Source organism: Pelobates fuscus, chromosome 4, assembly GCF_036172605.1.
Source record: "Pelobates fuscus isolate aPelFus1 chromosome 4, aPelFus1.pri, whole genome shotgun sequence".
Lineage (NCBI taxonomy): Eukaryota > Metazoa > Chordata > Amphibia > Anura > Pelobatidae > Pelobates > Pelobates fuscus.
In genome coordinates, this window is record NC_086320.1 from 249,967,292 (window position 1) to 249,990,500 (window position 23,209).

The window sequence follows — 23,209 nt, forward strand, 5'->3', positions numbered from 1 at the left end:
CGGCACTTTTATGGTCTATATTATTGTTGTAATATGTTTTACTGTTTTAAAACACTAATATTTGTGTTTAGTGAAGTCTCCCGAGAATAACGGTACCCCCCATGTACAGGTTTTATGGTGGTTTGGAAAGTTAGAGAGTCACATATAAGGCTTGCATTTCATTTTTTTCACATTGAAATTTGCCAGATTGGTTATGTTGCCTTTGAGAGCGTATGGTAGCCCAGGAATGAGAATTACCCCCATGATGGCATACCATTTGCAAAAGTAGACAACCCGAGGTATTGCAAGAGTGGGGTATGTCCAGTCTTTCTTAGTAGCCAATTAGTCACAAACACTGGCCAAATATGCGGTTTTTGCTTTTTTCACACAAAAACAAATATGAACGCTAACTTTGGCCAGTGTTTGTGACTAAGTGGCTACTAAAAAAGACTAAACATACCCCACTTTCAATACCTTGGGTTGTCTACTTTTTCAAATGGTATGCCATTATGGGGGTAATGCTCATTCCTGGGCTACCACACCGTCTCAAAGGTAACATTACTAATCTGGAAAATTTCAATTTGAAAATGGAATGTTCTATATTTGACCCTGTAACTTTCCAAAACATAAAACCTGTTAATGGGGGGTACTGTTGTCCTCGTGAGACATCGCTGATTACAAATCTGTGCATTTTTTTTTGCAGTAAAACCTAACAGTATTATGACATTCACAGTTAAAATGTCAGACGGAAATGCAAATTTGTAAAAAATTTCTTATTTTCTAAAATTTTTTTTAATTTTATTCATAATAAATTATGTTCCATATATGAATAGTTAATGATAGATTAAAGCCCTGTTTCTCCTGAATATATGATGTATAATAAGTGTTGGTGCATATAATTTGAAAGAAGGGAACTACGGGTGAACAGACATATAGCGCAAATTCCAGTTTTTGTTTACGTTTTGTTGTGATCAGAACATGCATATTGACTCCGTCCTGAAGGGGTTAATGAATAAAATAGCCAGGTTAACCCCTCCCACAACTTCAGGCTCCGCCTTCTAATCTATATAGATCTATCTCTATATCTTTCTTTTTTTTTTTTTATATTTTGCCTATATTTACAGATAAATTGAGAATAATCAACATCAACACAAAAAAACTTTGTTGGATGCAATGAAAAGTGCAAGTCTATTACAAATACAGCCTTACAAAACAGCTGTAGCACGCATGCATAACACAAGCCCCATATGGCAACACACAAGTTAAAATGACACTCCAAACACAAAGGTGTGTGTGTGTTTACATTTTAATAATTTTTTTACTTCCTGGCTGTAAAACAGCGCTCTTTCATCCTCGTAGTTGAGCTCAGTGGAGCTAAATACAAGAGGTATGCAACTGCTTGGAGCATCTGACTGCTAAAGACTTTTTAATTAAAGGAGTACTTAGTGTTCAGAATACAAAAGTTTGCAGGAATCTGCAACCGAGGTACCCAGTCTGGGTGTCAGGTGATCCGTTACAAGTACAGGTTATTACACTTCTTCCACAAATGAAAAAAGAAGGTAACCTTTTACTTGGATTAAAAAAATAATAGGAATTAATTTGTGAGTAGAATCTCCCATTTTCCCCATTCTACTTATTTCTGTAAGTAATGATTCACATAATCCTATTCTAGGACTATGACCTAGAACTACACCCAAAATATAAAGATTTCCATTGAATACAAGGATTGGTTCAAATTTATTAGACCAAATAATACAGTTTACACTGCATGAGTATCGGTGAAATCAAAATTCAAGCTTAAGCATGGATGGTATTTGGCCCTTGCCAAACTTGCTTTTATGTATATCCCCACTAGTCGGACAGATGCGGCACCAAGGAAGGTGCTTTCTTGCACATTTGATGGGAGAGTAACTTAAACCTTTATGGTTATTGGTATTTGATAAAATAACTACCGTATTTATTAGAGTATAACGCGCACACGTGGATAACGCGCACCCCTAATTTTTGATTAAAAATCGGTATAAAATTTTACACCGATTTTTAATCTAAAATTAGGGTGCTTGTTATACTCGAATAAATAATACTGACCGCCGTGCTCATTACAAGCCCGGCAGTCCTGGGGGGGTGGGCAGCAAGCATTTACTCACCTCCGTGCAGCTCCTCCAGCTTCCCAGTGTAAATCTCGCGAGACCCGCGGCCAGCTCTGACGACGTCAGAGCGTCAGAGCTGGCCGCGGGTCTCGCGAGATTTACACTGGGAAGCTGGAGGAGCTGCACGGAGGTGAGTAAACGCTTGCTGCCCACCCCCCCCAGGACCGCCGGGCTTGTAATGAGTCCGGCGGTCCTGGAAGGTATATTTATTCGAGTATAACGCGCACCCTTAATTTTAAATTAAAAATCGGTTAAAAAAAATGCGCGTTATACTCGAATAAATACGGTACTTGCTGAACCTAGAAAATAAAACCCAAACTGCCTTACTTCAATTAAATTGGTATATACTCTTTAAGGTGGCAACGATAATATACATTACTGCCACAAAGATGCTTACATCTAGACCAATCTATCAGTGGCGGATCCAGAGCCTGATCTCGGAAGGGGCACTTATAGATTTAAAAAAAAAAATCCTGGCACAATAACTACTACAGCTCAGTGTAGTAGTTATGGTGCCAGTAGTGCCAGGATCCCACCCCAGAGTAAGTAGTCATACCGTTTAAGAACAGTTTGACAACTTACCTGGGGTCTGCTGGGATATAGGGCATAGGAGAAGTGGTGTGTGTTAGGGGTGAAGTGTGTGTGTGAGTGCGTAAGGGCGGCAGTGTGTGTGTGAGGGTGGCAGTGTGTGTATGGGGGCACTGTATGTCTGTGTGGAGCAGTGTGTGTATGGGGGGGCACTGTGTGTGTATGGGGGCGGCAGCAGTGTGTGTAGGGCACTGTATGTGTCTGTGTGTGTATGGGTGTGCAGTGTGTGCAGGGCAGTGTGTAGGGGGGCAGTGTGTGTGTAGGGGGGCAGTGTGTGTGTAGGGGGGCAGTGTGTGTGTAGGGGGGCAGTGTGTGTGTAGGGGGGCAGTGTGTGTGTAGGGGGGCAGTGTGTGTGTATGGGGGGCAGTGTGTGTGTGTGTATGGGGGGCAGTGTGTGTGTGTGTATGGGGGGCAGTGTGTGTGTGTGTATGGGGGCAGTGTGTGTGTGTGTATGGGGGCAGTGTGTGTGTGTGTGTGTGTATGGGGGCAGTGTACAACAGAATACAACTGAAGACAATGTGATGCAATGTAAACTGTTACTTGTCTAGTTTTGTCTTGTTCTGGGGAGTAGAATCCGTACCTTCATGCTTTTTGCTGTAAACACTCTCTTCAGAGAAAATGCAGTGTTTACATTACAGCCTAGTAATAACTTTACTGGCCACTCCTCTGATGGCTGTTAGAAATCCTTCCTGGGTCATGGCTGCCGAAAATACATCCAAACATTCAGTGTCTCCTCCCTCTGCATGCAGACACTGAACTTTCCTCATAGAGATTCATTGATTCAATTCATCTCTATGAGGAGATGCTGATTGGCCAGGGTTTGAATCATGCTGGCTCTACCCCTGATCTGCCTCCTTGTCAGTCTCAGCCAATCCTATGGGGAAGCATTATGATTGGATCAGGCTACCACTTCTGCTGATGTCAGCAGACTGCTTGTTCTTTTTATTTATTTTTTTAGGCAAACCGCATGCTGAGTTACAGCTTCTGGCTTGAATACAGTAAGATTTTGCTATATTTATGGAGATATGGTGGTTTTAACACTATAGGGTCAGGAATACATTTTTGTTTTCCTGACCCTATAGTGATCCTTTAAAACTAGTATGGCCTCATTACGAATTGGTTCCTCAACAAGTTGTTTTAGAGAAAATTCTAGAAGGGAGTTTAGAATGTGTGTTCTCCTGGCACAAGCGGCTATTTTGGACTTCCAGTTTACATCAGGAAGATTAAAGTCACCCATGATGATAACTTCCCCCTTCATTGTCATTTTAGCTATTTCCTCAACTAGCTGTATGTATATATATAGCCTTTGTTGTGTGTGTGTATATATAGCTTGGTTGCCGCTTCTAAGTGCTGCTTCAAAGTGTTTGCTTTGAGATATTCTGGAGAGTTTAACTGATTCTTCAACTGGGTAGTGCTTTTAGGAATTATATAAGGGTTGTGGTCATTAGTTTGTCAGTTGCCACAACTTTTTTTTCTAATGTGCATAAGTGCAAGATAATGTACCTTGGACGTCAAAACCCAAGGGCAGAGTATAGGATATTTGATGCCCTACTAACCTCAACATCTGAGGAAAGGGATTTAGGGGTGATTCTTTCTGATGATTTAAAGGTAGGCAGACAATGTAATAGAGCTGCAGGAAATGCTAGCAGAATGCTTGGTTGTATATGGAGGAGAGGTATTAGCAGTAGAAAGAGGGAAGTGCTCATTCTATTGTACAGAATGTCACGATTCCGGGAACCAAACACGCTAACACACACACAGAAAAGGTGCAGTACCGGACCTTAGGGTGGTCGGGCTAAACACACAAAGAATAGTCAGGAGACAAGCCGAGTAAGGGAAACCAGACAGAATAACGAGAAACAAGCCGAGGTCAAAGGGTAGGAGAAAGTCACAAAGTCAGATAAACAAGCCAGAGAGTACGTAACCAGAAACACAAGTTCAGTAGCAATACTAGCAAGCAAAGACCACAACAGGGCAGAGAGGAACAGGAAAGGTAAGTATTTGAATCCATAGGTTAATTCTGATTGGATAATTTCCAATCAGAATTAACAATCACCCGTGGGAGATATCTAAACCTCCCACTGTGATTGAGGCACTGTGCCTTTAACGCCGGGTCAGGTGGCTGATCCCGGCGATTATTAAAGGACCACTATAGTGCCAGGAAAACACTAGTTTCCCTGGCACTATAGTGCCCTGAGGGTGCCCCCACCCTCAGGGTCCCCCTCCAGCCGGGCTCTGGTGTGAGGAAGGGGTTAAACTTACCTCTTTCTCCAGCGCCGGGCGGGGAGCTCTCCTCCTCCTCTCCGCCTCCGATCCTCCCTTTTGGCTGAATGCGCATGCGCAGCAAGAGCTGCGCGCGCATTCAGCCGGTCTCATAGGAAAGCATTTACAATGCTTTCCTATGGAGGCTTGCGTGCTCTCACTGTGATTTTCACAGTGAGAATCACGCAAGCGCCTCTAGCGGCTGTTAGGGAGACAGCCACTAGAGGATTTGGAGGCTGGATTAACCCTAATAAACATAGCAGTTTCTCTGAAACTGCTATGTTTATAATTGTGGCAAACCTAGCCACTTTTGGCACACTGGACTTTACTTGTCAAAAGGTTGTCTGTATTTTATGCTATGTTATGTATGTATTCTGCTGTGTCTTATGTGGCCATTGTAATTTGTATGCTAGCAGTTGTAAGCCACTAGCATTCAATGACTTCGTTTCACGAACCGCGACTATCCGGGCTGTTCGTGAAACGAATATGGGCCCCCCTGATAGACCACACATTAAGGGACGTGTGGCGCTTGTTAACCGATTACAACAATGGCGGTCGGCCATCTTGGATCCTTTGTCTCTAAAGCGGTGTTTGGTCGTCGAGTGCCTGGAACTGAAAACAGCTATTCGACGACACGAACACCGCTGGACTTCCAGAGCGGTCGGGAGTTCCGCCCTTATCACATTATGTTCCCATCGGTGTTCGGTAGTTTTTAACCGAACTCGATGGCTAAGTCTATTTCGTATGCCGTTCGGTAGTCGTAGCTGGGATCCGAGCGTTTTTCTCACAAAATGTAACCCCAGACCTCAGCTATCTACCGAACGTCCATTCGTACAAAAAGAGTGAATTATGCGAAAGTTATAGATTTTAATGTGAATTGTCAGTTCACAAGGAGATAATCCACTTAACGGTGTATTCCAGTGGGAGTATCCCCCTCGTGCAGCAGTGCCTGATGGGAGAAATGTCCAGAATGTTAAGTCCCCCATGTAGTCCCCTACTGTATTACCCCTGCAAAGTCTGTCTGGAAACCCCTTGCATGGGGACTTGCATAAATACTGGAAGTTGTGAATAAAGACCTCAGTTGACTCCCAGACTGTGTTTCGTCCGGTTATTGGGAGGATTGGGATATTGCCTTACTTTTCAGCGCTGACTGTGGATTTACCTGTAATACCAGCGGAGATCGTGGATTATAATACTGTACTCCGCTACAATAATAAAAAGGGTTAATCCTAGAGGGACCTGGCACCCAGACCACTTCATTAAGCTGGAGGTTAACACAGTAAAGGAGTTTAAGCAGGCGTGGGATAGGCTTAATGCTATCCTGACTATAAGATAAGGCCAGGGACTAATGAAAGTATTTAGAAAATTGGGCGGAATGGTTCTTATCTGCCGTCACATTTTATGTTTCTATGCAAGGCACTGCACCTCCACCATATTCTTAGAGGATCATACCGATCCACACTGTCTAAAGGAGCCATACACTAGACTCCAAAATTTGAGTTTATTTCCTATTCACCTATTTTATACTACCTAAGTATTGGAAGACAAACTACTACACTATAGTGTCCATTTCTATTTCATATCCCTGGACCATTTACTGATCAAGAGACTGACCAAATGTCCTTAAATGGGTATTATACCAACCAAGCACATCACATTCCGCACCTCCTGTAAGTGTCTTTTCTCCTATAATGAGATTATTTTGCATACTACAATATATTATCCCCCTTTTGTATTACTGTTTTTTTTTTTTTTTTTCTTTGCTGCATACATGATTAGAGGTCACACAAAGGCCTTACTACTTACTACTTTCTACCACTCTCTATTTCTGCCAGGTTAGAGACACCTGCCTGGGTTGTTAAAGTTGCCTTCTTGTATTTACCAGTACCTCTTCAGAGCTGAATCCTACTTTTTGATTGCTTCAATATTTATTTGCTTCTTGCTAGCCTTATTTTTCTACCTGAAATATATATCATTATATCAAAAAGTTGTCTTTAAAGGGACACTATAGTCACCTGAACAACTTTAGCTTAATGAAGCAGTTTTGGTGTATAGAACATGCCCCTGAAGCCTCACTGCTCAATCCTTTGCCATTTAGGAGTTAAATCCCTTTGTTTATGAACCATAGTCACACCTCCCTGCATGTGACTTGCACAGCCTTCCATAAACACTTCCTGTAAAGAGAGCCCTATTTAGGCTTTCTTTATTGCAAGTTCTGTTTAATTAAGATTTTCTTATCCCCTGCTATGTTAATAGCTTGCTAGACCCTGCAAGAGCCTCCTGTATGTGATTAAAGTTCAATTTAGAGATTGAGATACAATTATGTAAGGTAAATTACATCTGTTTGAAAGTGAACCAGTTTTTCTTTTCATGCAGGCTCTGTCAATCATAGCCAGGGGAGGTGTGGCTAGGGCTGCATAAACAGAAACAAAGTGATTTAACTCCTAAATGACAGTGAATTGAGCAGTGAAATTGCAGGGGAATGATCTATACACTAAAACTGCTTTATTTATCTAAATTAATATAGGTGACTATAGTGTTCCTTTAAGAAGTTAAAGCAGGAGTTAATACTAGGCTTGTAGTGAAATACCTTTTTTATTTTCACAACCTGAAACATTTACTACGTCTTGTATAGGCCAAAGTAAATAGAACTGGGTCGTCTTAAAATGCTAAGCTTTAACCTTTAACCTTTAACCTTAAACTTTTAATAGGTGTTCAAGGGAGGTGTTGGATCTGACAAGAATTCGTTAATCAACAAATGGCTTTGTCAGGTTGTCCAGATGCTTTCCTGCATTCCTACTACCAGGTAAGGTGTCTTTATTTATTTTTCTCTTTTAGGTTTTACTTTGTGTTGTTGACAGTAGCTATAATGGCAAAACAAGATGGGATGAGGTAAACAGTCTGTATTGGCTGTCTGCATGTTATTCCTCTTGGAAAATCATATTGTCTCACAGCATATATGCACAGCTAAGACCTCTTATGATCTGTATGGAGAGCTTTGTGCATTTTGCATAGTATTGTAATGGTTCTACTGTATTTCTGCATAAACCTAGTTATTTTGTTCACTAGCAATGTAAGGGGGAATCCTGAACTACAGGATTCAGAAGTCCCTTTAGGGATCGACTGATTATCGATATTCTGTATTTTCAGCAGTATTAGCCAATAAAGATACCAATATTGCTGATAATACAGACAAGGAGCGCCATCAGGGTCCTGGGAGGCTTGCGGTGGTTCCCCTGTCTAACTCTTGCGAGTCCCGCGGCCGTCAGTGTTGCCACGGGTTACCATGGCAACGCTCCGCGCTGCACTCAGGCCGCGAGAATTAGACAGGTTGCTGCTGGGATGGGAAGTAAGTGTGCCTGGCCCCCCCAGGGAATGCCATATCTTCCCCTCCCTGGCCAGGTAAGAATCAGGGAGGGGAGACTAAAACACAATTTTAAAAAAATGTAATATTTAAAGTGTAAAAATAAAAATAAAAAATCCCCTTCCCCCCCTGTTTTACACACATTACACTCTGCATTCACAATATATACACACATATATATTATTGAAAACATACATTCTGACTGGCATGTATCTTTTTTGTGCATTTACCTTAATAAAAAAAAGAAATTCGCAAAAAATAAATAAACCTGTTAAGTTACCGTATCGGTAAGTTATCAGCTATCTGCCTGAAAGTTTAGAGTATCTGTATCGGCTCTAAAAAATCCATATCGGTCCATCCCTAGTACCCTTTACACTGTGCTGTACACCTGTTTGTACAGTCTGGGATAAATTACTGCTTTGCAAATTTTGCAATCCTATACATTTATTCATTTCTCCTCCCCTCCCCTCTCCCTTCTCGTATGTGTGTGGATTTGTGGGTTTTGTATTTGTTTTTATATATGTATAATATGATATGGATCTGGCAACTCTGCTACGCAAGCCACATTTTACCAATTACCTTTGAGTTGTGTTTCCACTGGCAATGCAGAATATACCCGACTTGCAGAATATACCCAGTTGTACGGGAGACTCCCGCATTTGTAGTGTGACTCCCTGACACCCTAAAATCTGATACACAATCCTGGGTGAATATCATTTTCACTATTTATGTATTGACACCTAAAGAGCACTTTTTGATGAATAAGAACACTTGAGGTGTCTTTTTTTTTTTTTTTTTTTTAAATCTTGCGCACCAGCACTTTTGTTATTTAATATTTGGGAAATGACACATACAATCTGACATACAGTATATATCTCTATCTCTCCACCCGGTGAATATTATGATGAGGGGCCCGGTCGGGTGCTGCGACCCTTTTAAGAGCCTGACCAGGCCCCTGCAGTATCTGCCGGCTAGGAGAAAGTTATAGACAGCCTGTCATTTCCTCCCAGCTAAAAAGACAGAAGTGAGTATATAGCCTCTCTCTCCCATCAGCCTCAGCCAGTACACAAGGCAAGCAAACATGAGCGTGGCTGCAGATCAAATTATACATTGTGTCTGTATGTTAACACATTGACACACACCGATTCAGTGTTTGTCTTGTTTTTATTGGGCACGGACACATGCCCACACAGTTGCCCTCTGAACATAAAATATACCTACTGATAACAGGGCATATATAATCTGAAAAAAGAGAGTTCAGAGAAGGGCTACTAAACTGATTCATGTATTGCAGGATAAAACTTACCAGGAAAGGTTAAAGGATCTTTACATGTATAGCTTGGAGGAAAGACGAGACAGGGGGGGATATGATAGAAACATTTAAATACATAAAGGGAATCAACACGGTAAAGGAGGATAGAGATAGATAGAGGGCATAGATAGAGGGCATAGTCTTAAATTAGAGGGGCAAAGGTTTAAAAATATCAGGAAGTAGTACTTTACTGAGAGGGTATTGGATGCTTGGAATAGCCTTCCAGCTGAAGTGGAAGAGGTTAACACAGTAAAGGAGTTTAAGCATGCGTGGGATAGGCATAAGGCTCTCCTAACTATAAGATAAGGATCTATGCGTTTAAGTTCCCTGAACATTATTTTTTCGGGGCATTTAGGCCCGTAACATTTTAAAGATGTGAATTTCAGCTGCATTTTATCACTTTCATTAGTCCCTTGCCTTATCTTATAGTTAGGATAGCCTTATGCCTATCCCACACATGCTTAAACTCCTTTACTGTGTTAACCTCTACCACTTCAGCTGGAAGGCTATTCCATGCATCCACTACCCTCTCAGTAAAGTAATACTTCCTGATATTATTTTTAAACCTTTGCCCCTCTAATTTAAGACTGTCCTCTTGTTGTGGTAGTTTTTCTTCTTTTAAATATGGTCTCTACTGTGTTGATTCCCTTTATGTATTTAAATGTTTCCCTTTTTGTATTTAAATCATATCCCCCCTGTCTCGTCTTTTCTCCAAGCTATACATTCTAAGTTCCTATAACCTTTCCTTGTAAGTTTTATGCTGCAATCCATGAACCAGTTTAGTAGCCCTTCTTTGAACTCTCTAAAGTATCAATATCCTTCAGTACTGCGTACAATACTCCAAGTGAGGTCTCACCAGTGTTCTGTACAATGGCATGAGCACTTTCCTCTTTCTACTGCTAATACCTCTCCCTATACAACCAAGCATTCTGCTAGAATTTCCTGATGCTCTATTACATTGCCTGCCTACCTTTAAAGGACCAGTATAGGCACCCAGACCACTTCAGCTTAATGAAGTGGTCTGGGTGCCAGGTCCATCTAGGATTAACCCTTTCTGCTGTAAACATAGCAGTTTCAGAGAAACTGCTATGTTTACCTATGGGTTAATCCAGCCTCTAGTGGCTGTCTCATTGATTTTCACAGTGAGAAGACGCCAGCATTGAGAATGCTTTCCTGTGGACTGGCTGAATGCGCATGCGTCTCTTGCCGTGCATGCGCATTCAGCCGATGACGGCGAAAAGGCGGAGAAGAGTACCTGTGCAGAGGGAGCCCGGCGGGGGAAAACACTTAAGATGTAACCCCTTCAACCTCCTAGAGCCTGGCGGGAGGGGAGCCCTGAGGGTGGGGGACACCTAGAGACCCTATAGTGCCAGAAAAAGTGTTTTCCTGGCACTAATCACCCCTAAATCCCTTTCCTCAGATGTTGAGGTTAAGACTCACATATTCTGTACTCTGCCCTTGGGTTTTTACATCCAAGATGCATTATCTTGCACTTATCCACATTAAATGTCAGTTGCCACAACTCTGACCATTTTTCTAGTTTACCTAAATCATTTGCCATTTGGATTAGCCCTCCTGGAACATCAACCCTGTTACATATCTTAGTATCATCAGCAAAAATACATACCTTACCATCAAGACCTTCTGCAATATGGAGTCTAACCCTGGTCCCCCAGCTAATTCTAGTCCTAATCTCCCCACTAAAAAAGGTCTCTCTTTTGTGCACTGCAACATCAGTAGTTTGCTCCCTAAACTGGATGCACTGCAAGCCTGGTGTTCCCATTACAAACCAAAAATCATTGTGCTCTCAGAATCTTGGTTAACGACTAACATACCAGACACCACCGTTGCAATACAGGGGTATGTTTTAGAAATGACAGAGCAAAGAGAGGAGGAGGCATTGTTATTTATGTTGACAATTCTATAAAGTTTACCCCTTTACAAAACCTTAGTCCTCCTGCCACCTTTGATGTCCTTTCTGGCACAATTGAGATCCCGTGCAGTAAATCAATCATTGTTGCAGGAATCTACCACCCACCTAGCTCCCCTGTGCATTCCCTTTCTGACATAGCCCATCTCCTTAGTGAAACCATAGCTCAAAACCCTAAAAGTGAACTGTTGGTCTTTGGAGATTTTAATATTGATTTGGCTTAATCCTAAAAATAATAGTTATTGCACGCTGTCTAAGATTTTGCAGCTAACGCAATTAATCTCCTCCCCAACTCGCATAAACATTAAAAGCCATAACCATACCCTGCTAGATTGGATTCTCTCCACTTCTCCTGATAGAATCCAGGAGGCCGGTGTTCTCCCAAACACTTTCAGTGATCGCTGTTTAATGTACTGTGTGCGTAAAATAAAGGCTATTAAATCCTCTCCCAAGGTTAAAATAACTAGGTCCTTCAAAAAATGTAATCTTGAATCCTTTCTAAAGGACATCAAGAACCTCCCATGGCACAGATTAAACATTATCCCAGATCTAGACTGTGCTGTTGAATTCTTTCAGTCTGAACTCCTACAAATTTGGAATTTGCATGCCCCGCTGCGTAAGGTGAGGGTAAAAGGAGCACATATGAACTGGATCACAGCTGACCTCATCCAAATGTACCAGTTTTGGGATTCTTTGTGGTCAAAGTTTAAGCGTACTGGCTCTATAAATAAGCACTGTGCGTATAGACAATGGCGAAATGTATGCACAAAACAGACAAAATTGGCCAAGGCCCAATATTTCTATGACAATCTGAACAGTAACATCTCAAACCCTAGAAACTTTTGGAAAGTCATAAATAAACTACAAACTCCCCCAATCCACTCCCAAACCTCCACTGTCAAAGTGGATAACCAAACCCTGCAACTTCCCTTAGATGTAGCAAATGCCTTTAACAATTATTTTGTCGGATGCTCTACTGCCCTGATTGCCAAGCTAATAAATGACACGCATCCTGAAACTACAAATGTGGATCAGGTCCCACTAAATTAGCAAAGTCCCAATATAGACAAGTTCATTTTTAGACCTGTACCTGTTATTGTCATTGAAAATCATCTTAATAATCTAAAAATGAAAAACCAGTCCGGACCTGATCAAATCCCAGCAATGCTGTTGAAGCTCAGTGCGCCGGCAATCACTAAACCCGTTGCAACTCTAATTAACGAATCCTTGGTGTCTGGATACATACACAAACTTTGGAAGACTGCGAGAGTAGTGCCTATCCATAAAAGTGGTGACACTACTTTAGTTTCTAACTATCGCCCTATATCATTGCTCCCGGTATTGTCAAAAATCTTAGAAAAATGTGTCCATACGCAACTATGTGAGTACTACCAACGATCAAACTATCTGACCCCTGATCAATCGGGCTTTCGCCACAATCACTCCACTACAACTGCCCTCTTAAAAGTTTGCAATGACATCCAAACTGGCATGGCACAAGAAGACCTAACTGGAGCTATTTTCCTTGACTTTGCAAAGGCCTTTGACACAGTAGACCACGACATTCTTCTGCACAAACTCAAAAACTCAGGTATCGGTGATCATTCGCTAAACTGGTTTCGATCATATGTATCAGATCGCTCGCAATATGTGTCCATTTCTGACAGCGACTCCCTCCCTCTCCCAGTCACGTGTGGTGTTCCCCAAGGTTTCATTCTCGGCCCCCTACTATTTACATTAATTATAAATGATCTGCCTAATGTCTGCAAATCCTCAAATGTACACATGTACGCAGATGACACGGTAATCTATGTGAGCAATTCCGATCTACCGCAGCTTTTGGCTGTGCTCCAAGACCAGTTTACAGAGGTAGAAAAGTGGATTGCAAAAAACAAACTCTTCCTGAACACTGACGAAACTGTCACAATGATCTTTGGAACAGTACCCAAATTACACGATTCCCACCTATCCATCAAAACAAATTCAAATGGAACACTGACCGCAGTCCACTCTTTCAAATACTTGGGTATGATGTTAGACCCCAATCTATCTTTTGGCCTGCACATAGAAAAGCTTGCATCTAAACCTTATCCAAAACTAGGTGCCCTGTACAGAAACAAATCCTGCCTAAGCCCTACACTAAAGGAAAACATTGTACAGCAAATGCTGATGCCAATCATTGATTATGGGGATGTAGTATCTGCATCACAATCCCACATTCATAAATTCAACACATTGTATAACTCGTTCTACAGATTTGTGCTACAATGTAATTACAGGACCCACCCTTGTGACATGCTAAAATAACTAAACTGACAGTCGCTGGAATCCAGACGCACCCTTCATCTTTCCAGCCTTGTGTTTAAGAGCTTTTCTGGGAAACTCCCACCCTACCTGAACACAATGCTTTCCCCGGCTGTTCCCACTTCCTATAACCTCCGATCCAGTACCAACACTTTACTTAGTCTACCTCAATACAAAAAGAAAGCAGCCCGATCCTCCTTCTCCTACAGAGCGCCGCAATTGTGGAATGACCTCCCGCGCAACTTAAAATCTTCCCTAAGCCTAAAGTCCTTTTAGAGATCCCTCTCTACATACTTCAAAACAGAATGCACCTGTCATGGTTGATTATATATTGCCTACCCGTTCTATGTTACATTTTGTATTTATTGTGTATTAATATTGTTTTTGTATTTTATTGTACCCTAATTGTAACAATGCAATGATTTGTTGACCAAGGACATACTTGAAAACGAGAGAAATCTCAATGTAACTTTCCTGGTAAAATATTTTATAAGTAAATAAATATCACTATTAAAAATATTAAAGAGAATGGGTCCAAGTGCAGATCCCTGAGGTACCCCACTGGTGACAAGCCCAAGCTTCGAATATACTCCATTGACTACAACCCTCTGTTGCCTGTCACTCAGCCACTTCCTTACCCATTCAACAATATAGGAATCCAAACTTAGATTGCAATTTATTGATAAGCCTTCTATGTGCAACAGTGTCAGCCTTATTGAAATCTAGGTAAGCAATGTCTACTGCACCACCCTGATCTAATATTTTAGTTACCCAATCAAAAAAATCAATAAGATTAGTTTGGCATCATCTCCCTGAAGTAAACCCATGTTGTATCTGATCTTGAAATCCATGTGTTTTTAGATGTTCAACAATCCTATCCTTTAACAATGTTTCCATTACTTTCCCCACTACTGAAGTAAGGCTTACTGGCCTATAGTTATGGGCACAACATTCGCTAACTTCCAATCATCTGGTACTACTCCTGTTAACAATGATTGGTTATATAAATCTGTTAATGGTTTTGTTAGTACACCACTAAGCTCTTTTAATAACTTTGGGTGTATTCCATCAGTTCCCATTGACTTTTTGTCTTTACATTTGACAGTTGAAATAGAACCTCCTTCTCTGTAAAGTCACATGACTCATTGTCCTTTTTCCTAACTGAGGTCCCATTCCTTCATTTTCATCTGTAAATACTGAACAAAAATATTAATTGAGGGAGTCAGCTAGACCTTTATCCTCTTCTACATACCTTCCTTCTTTTGTTTTTAATCAAACTAACCCTTGTTTTACTTTCCTTTTCTCATGTATGTATCTAAAAAATGTTTTCTCCCTTTTTTTTTTTTTTTACTGTCACTATTTTCTCTTCTGTGTGTTATTTGGAAGCTCTTATAATTTGCCTATCCACTTTCTGCCTAATCTTATAGATCATTCTGTCTTCCTCACTGTCACGAGCGTGGGCTATAGGCCCAGCTGAGACAGTGGGGAGAGTGTGGAAGTGACAGGGTTAATGACACCAGGCCACTCAATTAACCCCTGCAATCCCTTCTATACTAACCCCCTAGTACATACTTTACTGCCACCAAGACTTTTAAACCCGGGCATTTTAGGTTACCCCACACACAGGAGAATTATAGAATCGCAGTTCTACTTTTACTGATCAAACACATATAATTAACCCTTTTTGGTAACATGTTTACCTGAGCTTTCCTCTGGAGAGTTAAGCTCATAAAGAACAGAGACACAAGCTGATTAAGTAAACATTTAGTCTGACAAAGATTTACAGTGCTGAGTACAAAACACAAAAATAAATGATATACAGAAAACAAATTGCAAAACAGTACATCAAATAAAATAGGAGAAAACACAATAAATAATTTACAAACACTTACCCCATATTGAATTCTTGTGGGAGTCTTAGATGGTATAGGTCTCCTAGAAGTTGCTGACCAAAGAAAAAAATGAACTGCCTGGATAGTCCAGCACCCTCATTATATACCTAAACTAGTTGTTTCTCAGAGGGCAGACCCCTGGGGGGGGGGATCAGAGGAGGTTGGTCTGACAGTTTATTGCCCACTCTATGCAATTCCTTGTGTCCAGCTTTGGTGATAACTGACTAGATGTTTTATGGTCTAGGCCTGGTGCAAGATCAAAGACCACAATAAATGTCATCCCAAGGTTTACAAAACAAAAAAAATAACAATGTAGGGTAATAACTGCTTGATTCAAGGATAAATCTGACTGCCATTCTGGGGTCAAGAAGGATTTTTTTGTCCTAACTTGTTGCAAAATTGTGCTTCAAACTGGGTTTTTTTTTTTTTTTTTTTTTTTTGCCTTTTGGATCAACAGCAAAAAACAGGTGTGAGGAAGGCTGAACTTGATGGACGCAAGTCTCTTTTCAGCTATCTAACTATGTAACTATGTAACTCTTAACATATATCAACACACATCAAACACCAACTCATGCTTTTGGCATGACACTCACTCTGTTTTTTTTTTTTTTTTTATAATTACTAAATGCTAACTTTTTGTTTTACTATTTTGGCCACATCTGCACAGTACCACAGTGGTTTCTTGAATTTTTTTGCTTTTACTGACAAGCCTAATGCAATTTTCTGTTGCCTTCAGCTGTGCAACTCTTAAATAATCCCTAAGCACAAACACATTAGCATGGGGAGAGCTTACATATATAGACCTATGGGAGGCGGATCTAAATGAAATATTGGACGGCATAGAGTGGCAGGAAATATGGGAAGCTGCTGCAATGTCCTCTATATGTGTCCCTTTGCAGGAACAGGCTTACAAGACTATGTTAAGATGGTACACTTACCCGGCGAAACTTTGCAGAATGAATAAAATTCCAACAGACTTGTGTTGGAAAGGGTGCGGTCAGAAGGGGACGTATATACATATTTGGTGGGACTGCCCAGAGGTACAAAAATACTGGAAACAGATCGCGGCGTTGCTGCGGGATGTCTTCAACAGGGTTATTAAACTAGACCCCTGGGTGTTTCTCTTGGCCAGGTCTATGGGTGACTGGTCAAAAATGGAACAGATACTTGTACATAAGGTGAATTTGGCAGCCAGGAGGGCCTTGGCTCAGGTTTGGCTACAGAGAGAGACCTCCCCCGCCCCCCCCCCCCCCACCTTACAGCAGTAACACAAAAAAATCAGACGCACTGCTCATGGACAAATTAACAGGTCAGGGGTACTATAAAGAAGTTTGAAAAGGTCTAGGGCCCTTGAATAGACCGCTACGTGGGTGATCTGGAGCTGGACGGGGTAGGCTCATTCCCCCTCAACACCGCTGTTCATGCAAACGACCAACGACCAACGACAGCCGCTGAAATCACCCCCCTTGTCCCTTCTGGGGGAACTTTTAAGGATCCCTCCGAGGGATTTACAAGGAATGGATAGCCCCTTTTACGAACTTGAAGACGCACCTTGCCCTCTACCGTCTGGGCCGCAGGCTTTCTACCCTGATGAGTCCCCTTCCACACCCTCCCGTACTTGTTTCCCTTTCCCTCCCTTCCCTTATTTCCCCCTTTTATCCCCCCCTTTCTCTTTTACCTGATTTATCTTTTATATTCTTCTCTATCCATCTTTCAATCATTCCTTTACTCTTCTCTGACTGACATGAGCAATTCGTCCCATTCTTCTGATGGAACTTAACATCTACTGTGACGTGATGGTTAGTGATGTGGAAATGCAATATTAGTAGTAATAAATGTAGGGTTGAGACAATCGATACATAGATCCTCCATGTGCACTACAAGGGACATAAGAACTAAGCACTGGATCTGAGGATGTTTTTTTACTTGGTCAGACAGTTTTCATCTGTTTTTATTCCATTTACAGTAGCAAGAAAAAGTATGTGAACCCTTTGGAATGATAAGGATTTCTGCACAAATTGGTCATAAAATGTGATCTGATCATCATCTAAGTCACAACAATAGACAATCACAGTCTGCTTAAATTAATAACACACAAAGAATGAAATGTTGCCGTGTTTTTATTGAACACACCATGTAAACATACACAGTGCAGGTGGAAAAATTATGTGAACCCGTGGATTTAATAACTGGTTGAACCTCCTTTGGCAGCAATAACTTCAACCAAACGTTTCCTGTAGTTGCAGATCAGACATGCACAACGGTCAGGAGTAATTCTTGACCATTCCTCTTTACAGAACTGTTTCAATTCAGCAATATTCTTGGGATGTCTGGTATGAATCGCTTTCTTGAGGTCATGTCACAGCATCTCAATCGGGTTGAGGTCAGGACTCTGACTGGACCACTTCAGAAGGCGTATTTTCTTCTTTTTAAGCCATTCTGTTGTTGATTTACTTCTATGCTTTGGATCATTGTCCTGTTGCAACACCCATCTTCTGTTGAGCTTCAGCTGGTAGACAGATGGCCTTAAGTTCTCCTGCAAAATGTCTTGATAAACTTGGGAATTCATTTTTCCTTTGATGATAGCAATCCGTCCAGGCCCTGACGCAGCAAAGCAGCCCCAAACCATGATGCCCCCACCACCATACTTCACAGTTGGGATGAGGTTTTGATGTTGGTTTGCTGTGCCTCTTTTTTGCCACACATAGTGTTGTGTGTTTCTTCCAGACAACTCAACTTTGGTTTCATCTGTCCACAGAATATTTTCCCAGTACTGCTGTGGAACATCCAGGTGCTCTTGTGTAAACTGTAAACGTGCAGCAATGTTTTGTTTGGACAGCAGTGGCTTCCTCTGTGGTATCCTCCCATGAAATCCATTCTTGTTTAGTGTTTTACATATTGTAGATTCACTAACAGGGATGTTGGCATTTGCCAGTGCCTTTTGTAAGTCTTTAGCTGACACTCTAGGATTCTTCTTCACCTCATTGAGCAGTCTGCGCTGTGCTCTTGCAGTCATCTTTACAGGAGGGCCACTCCTAGGGAGAGTAGCAGCAGTGCTGAACTTTCTCCATTTATAGACAATTTGTCTTACCGTGGACTGATGAACAGCAAGGCTTTTGGAGATACTTTTATAACCCTTTCCAGCTTTATGGAAGTCAACAATTCTTAATCGTAGGTCTTCTGAGAGCTCTTTTGTGCGAGGCATCATTCACATCAGGCAATGCTTCTTGTGAAAAGCAAACCCAGAACTGGTGTGTTTTTTATAGGGCAGGGCATCTGTAACCAACACCTCCAATCTCATCTCATTGATTGGACTCCAGTTGGCTGACATCTCACTCCAATTAGCTCCTGGAGATGTCATTAGTCTAGGGGTTCACATACTTTTTCCACCTGCACTGTGAATGTTTACATGGTGTGTTCAATAAAAACATGGCAACATGTCATTCTTTGTGTGTTATTAGTTTAAGCAGACTGTGATTGTCTATTGTTGTGACTTAGATGATGATCAGATCACATTTTATGACCAATTTGTGCAGAAATCCATATCATTCCAAAAGGTTCACATACTTTTTCTTGCAACTGTAAACAAAAAAAAAAAAACCCTGGTGGGACGCCCCTGATATAAAGACTTCGCAATTGGCACACAATGCTCTGCTGAATCTACTGAAGTGGGTTGCAACTTTGTTTAAATGTATATTTATGCTTCATACCATTGCAAATTTGTCACTATCTTGATGTACACAATTATGTTATTTTGCTTATGTTATTTGTATAGTGTCTTGCCTTGGAATAAATAAAGAATTTTTAAAAAGTGTGTGATTTTATTTTAGTTTTTTCTGGGCCATATATCACCTGTTGAATCAATATGACAATCGAGTAAAGAAAATTATCACCATGATGGCAAATAACTTACTAAATAGACAACCCATATATATACAGGGGTCAAGTCCTGGGGAAAAAAGTGTGGGAACTTCCCCCCCCCCCCCCCCAAAAAAAAACCCACTCGTATGCATATATAAACGCGTGCACACACATACACTCAGACACACACATGCAATCAGACACTCACAGACACACATACTCAGACACTCACACAGTGGTGTATTTAAATTTTGTGCTGCCCTAGGCATGACTATACCTGAGCACCCCCTAATCTAAATTTACCACCCCTTCCTGTCAAGGGCGCACCGCTTCCTGATTAAGAACCCACCCCATCCTCTTTAGACTCCACCTTTTCCTGCTCCTTTTAAAGAAATACTATAGTGCCAGGAAAACAAAGCTGTTTATCTGGCACTATAATACCCTATAGTGCCCCCCCTCCCTCATGTCCTCCCCTCCCCCACTCGACACGGATGGGGTTAAAATCCTATGGGTATTTAGCAGATGCTGGATGTCCTCATGCACAGGGTGAGGACGTCCAGCATCAGTTAGGCGACTTTTGGTTACCTAACCACCCGAAAGTCCCTCTAGTGGCTGTCTGGTAGACAGCCACTTGAGGTGGAGTTACCCCTCAAGGTAATTATTGCAGTTTCTGAGAAACCGCAATAATTACACTTGCATGTTTAAGGGGACTGGGACGCTGCACCCAGACCACTTCAATGAGCTGAAGTTGTCTCGTTGCCTATAGTGTCCCTCTAAGCACACTCTCTGACAGACACCCACACTGGCAGATACACACTGACAGTAACACATACACTCAGTGACAAACACACACATTCACTGACACACTCATGCATTGACAGAGAGACACACACAAACACACTGACAGACACACACTAATAGTCACACACACACACACACACTAAATGACAAACAGACTCTCACTGATTTGACAGACACTTACAAACATACACTAACAGAAGCACATACACGCAAACATGTGCATACACTAACAGAAGCACATACACTCATACACACACGTACATATGCTAACAGACGTAAATACACTCATACACACACACTGACACAAACACACACATACACTAACAGACATAAACTAACATACACACACACACATAGACTAACAGACATACACACACATACACTAACAGACACACACACACATAAACTAACAGACAACAACAGACATACACACACATAAATAGACTGACATACACACACATACACACACATACACTAGCAGACATACACACACATACATACACATACACTAACAGATATACACACATACATAGACTAACAGACATACACTAACAGACATACATATACAAATTATTAAAATTAACATTGCCCACCCACCCAGCCTCCCTACCTTTTAGGAAAGCTGGCATGGATGGGTCCCTGGGGTCCAGTGGGGCTGCAGTGAGGCGGGCTGCTGTCTCTCTGTCATGGGGGGGGGCACCTGATTGCCCCCCCCCGGCGGGCTGCTCTCCCCCCTGTCATGGGGGGGCCACCTGATTGCCCCCCCCCGGCGGGCTGCTCTCCCCCTGTCATGGGGGGGCCACCTGATTGCCCCCCCCCCGGCGGGCTGCTCTCCCCCTGTCATGGGGGGGCCACCTGATTGCCCCCCCGGCGGGCTGCTCTCCCCCTGTCATGGGGGGGCCACCTGATTGCCCCCCCGGCGGGCTGCTCTCCCCCTGTCACACGCGGCGAGGGAGCTGTGTCCTCTCTGCTCCCTCTCGCCGCGCGACGTTTTCTGATGCAGGGAGCCAGAATATGACGTCATATTCCGGCTCCCTGCATCAGCAGACAAACCACGCGGCGAGAGGGAGCAGAGAGGACACAGCTCCCTCGCCGCGTGTGACAGGGGGAGAGCAGCCCGCCGGGGGGGACAATCAGGTGCCCCCCCCCATGACAGGGGGAACACAGGGCATTTGGGGGCGGCATTTTTTGCCGCCCCCTGAGTGCCTGCAGGGGGAACGGCGTTCCTCCTGTGAAAAAAGTGCAGGAACGCCGTTCCCTGTGTATATATATATATATGTGTATATGTATATATGTATATATATGTGTGTATATATATATATATATATATATATATATATATATGGGTTGTCTATTTAGTAAGTTATTTGCCATCATGGTGATAATTTTCTTTACTCGATTGTCATATTTATTCAACAGGTGATATATGGCCCAGAAAAAAATAAAATAAAATCACACACCTTTTAAAAATTATTTATTCCAAGGCAAGACACTATACAAATAACATAAGCAAAATAACATAATTGTGTACATCAAGATAGTGACAAATTTGCAATGGTATGAAGCATAAATATACATTTAAACAAAGTTGCAACCCACTTCAGTAGATTCAGCAGAGCATTGTGTGCCAATTGTGAAGTCTTTATATCAGTGGCGTCCCGCCAGGGTTTTTTGTTTTTTTACAGTTGCAAGAAAAAGTATGTGAACCTTTTGGAATGATATGGATTTCTGCACAAATTGGTCATAAAATGTGATCTGATAATCATCTGAGTCACAACAATAGACAATCACAGTCTGCTTAAACTAATAACACACAAAGAATGACATGTTGCCATGTTTTTATTGAACACACCATGTAAACATTCACAGTGCAGGTGGAAAAAGTATGTGAACCCCTAGACTAATGACATCTCCAGGAGCTAATTGGAGTGAGATGTCAGCCAACTGGAGTCCAATCAATGAGATGAGATTGGAGGTGTTGGTTACAGATGACCTGCCCTATAAAAAACACACCAGTTCTGGGTTTGCTTTTATTTTTTTGTGCAAATTCTTTATTTTAAAGATTTTTGTGGTTGAGGTGGGCTACAGAAAGGAAGGGTTAGTAGGGGACAGCAATGTAAAAATTATGAACTTGCGCACTATACATTTGCTTCCTAGTTGTTCCCCCACCATTCCCGCTAGTAGCATTACTGGAAACATCAGTTGGAGTAATGCTTAAAGGACCACTATAGGCACCCAGACCACTTCAGCTTAATGAAGGGGTCTGGATGCCTGGACCATCTAGGATAAAAAAAAAAAAAAACTGCTATGTTTATACTGAGGGTTAATCCAGCCTCTAGTGGCTGTCTCATTGACAGCCGCTAGAGGCACTTGCGTGCTTCTCACTGTGAAAATCACAGTGAGAAGACGCCAGCATCCATGGGAAAGCATTGATAATGCTTTCCTATGAGACAGGCTGAATGCGTGCGCGGCTCCTGCTTCAGCCGATGACGTCGCGAGGAAGGAGAGGAAAGCTCCCCGCCCGGCGCTGGAGAAAGTTAAGTGTTTAACCCCTTCCTCTTTCCAGAGCCCGGCGGGAGGGGGACCCTGAGGGTGGGAGCACCCTCAGGAGGGTGGGGGCACCCTCAGGGCACTATAGTGCCAGGAAAACTAGTATGTTTTCCTGGCACTATAGTGGTCCTTTAATGTTTTGCGGTTAGTACGAGTAGTGATTCTCGTGTAATGTTTTTGTAACGGTTTTGTGTAACCACTTAGTCACAAATGTAG

At 42.0% G+C, this 23,209-nt stretch overlaps 1 protein-coding gene across 4 annotated transcripts in view; it reads left to right on the top strand.

Moving 5' to 3' along the window:
• LOC134608848 (growth factor receptor-bound protein 10-like) overlaps positions 1-23,209 on the top strand; it is a 568,153-nt gene that overhangs the window by 88,765 nt on the left and 456,179 nt on the right. For 3 of the 4 annotated variants that reach the window (XM_063452029.1, XM_063452030.1, XM_063452031.1), the window contains exon 2: positions 7,691-7,785. In XM_063452029.1, coding sequence (XP_063308099.1) covers positions 7,738-7,785 — 48 coding nt within the window. In that variant the 5' untranslated portion in view covers positions 7,691-7,737. Of the gene's footprint in view, positions 1-7,690; positions 7,786-23,209 lie in introns of those variants that run through there. The other variant, XM_063452032.1, reaches the window with a different exon arrangement.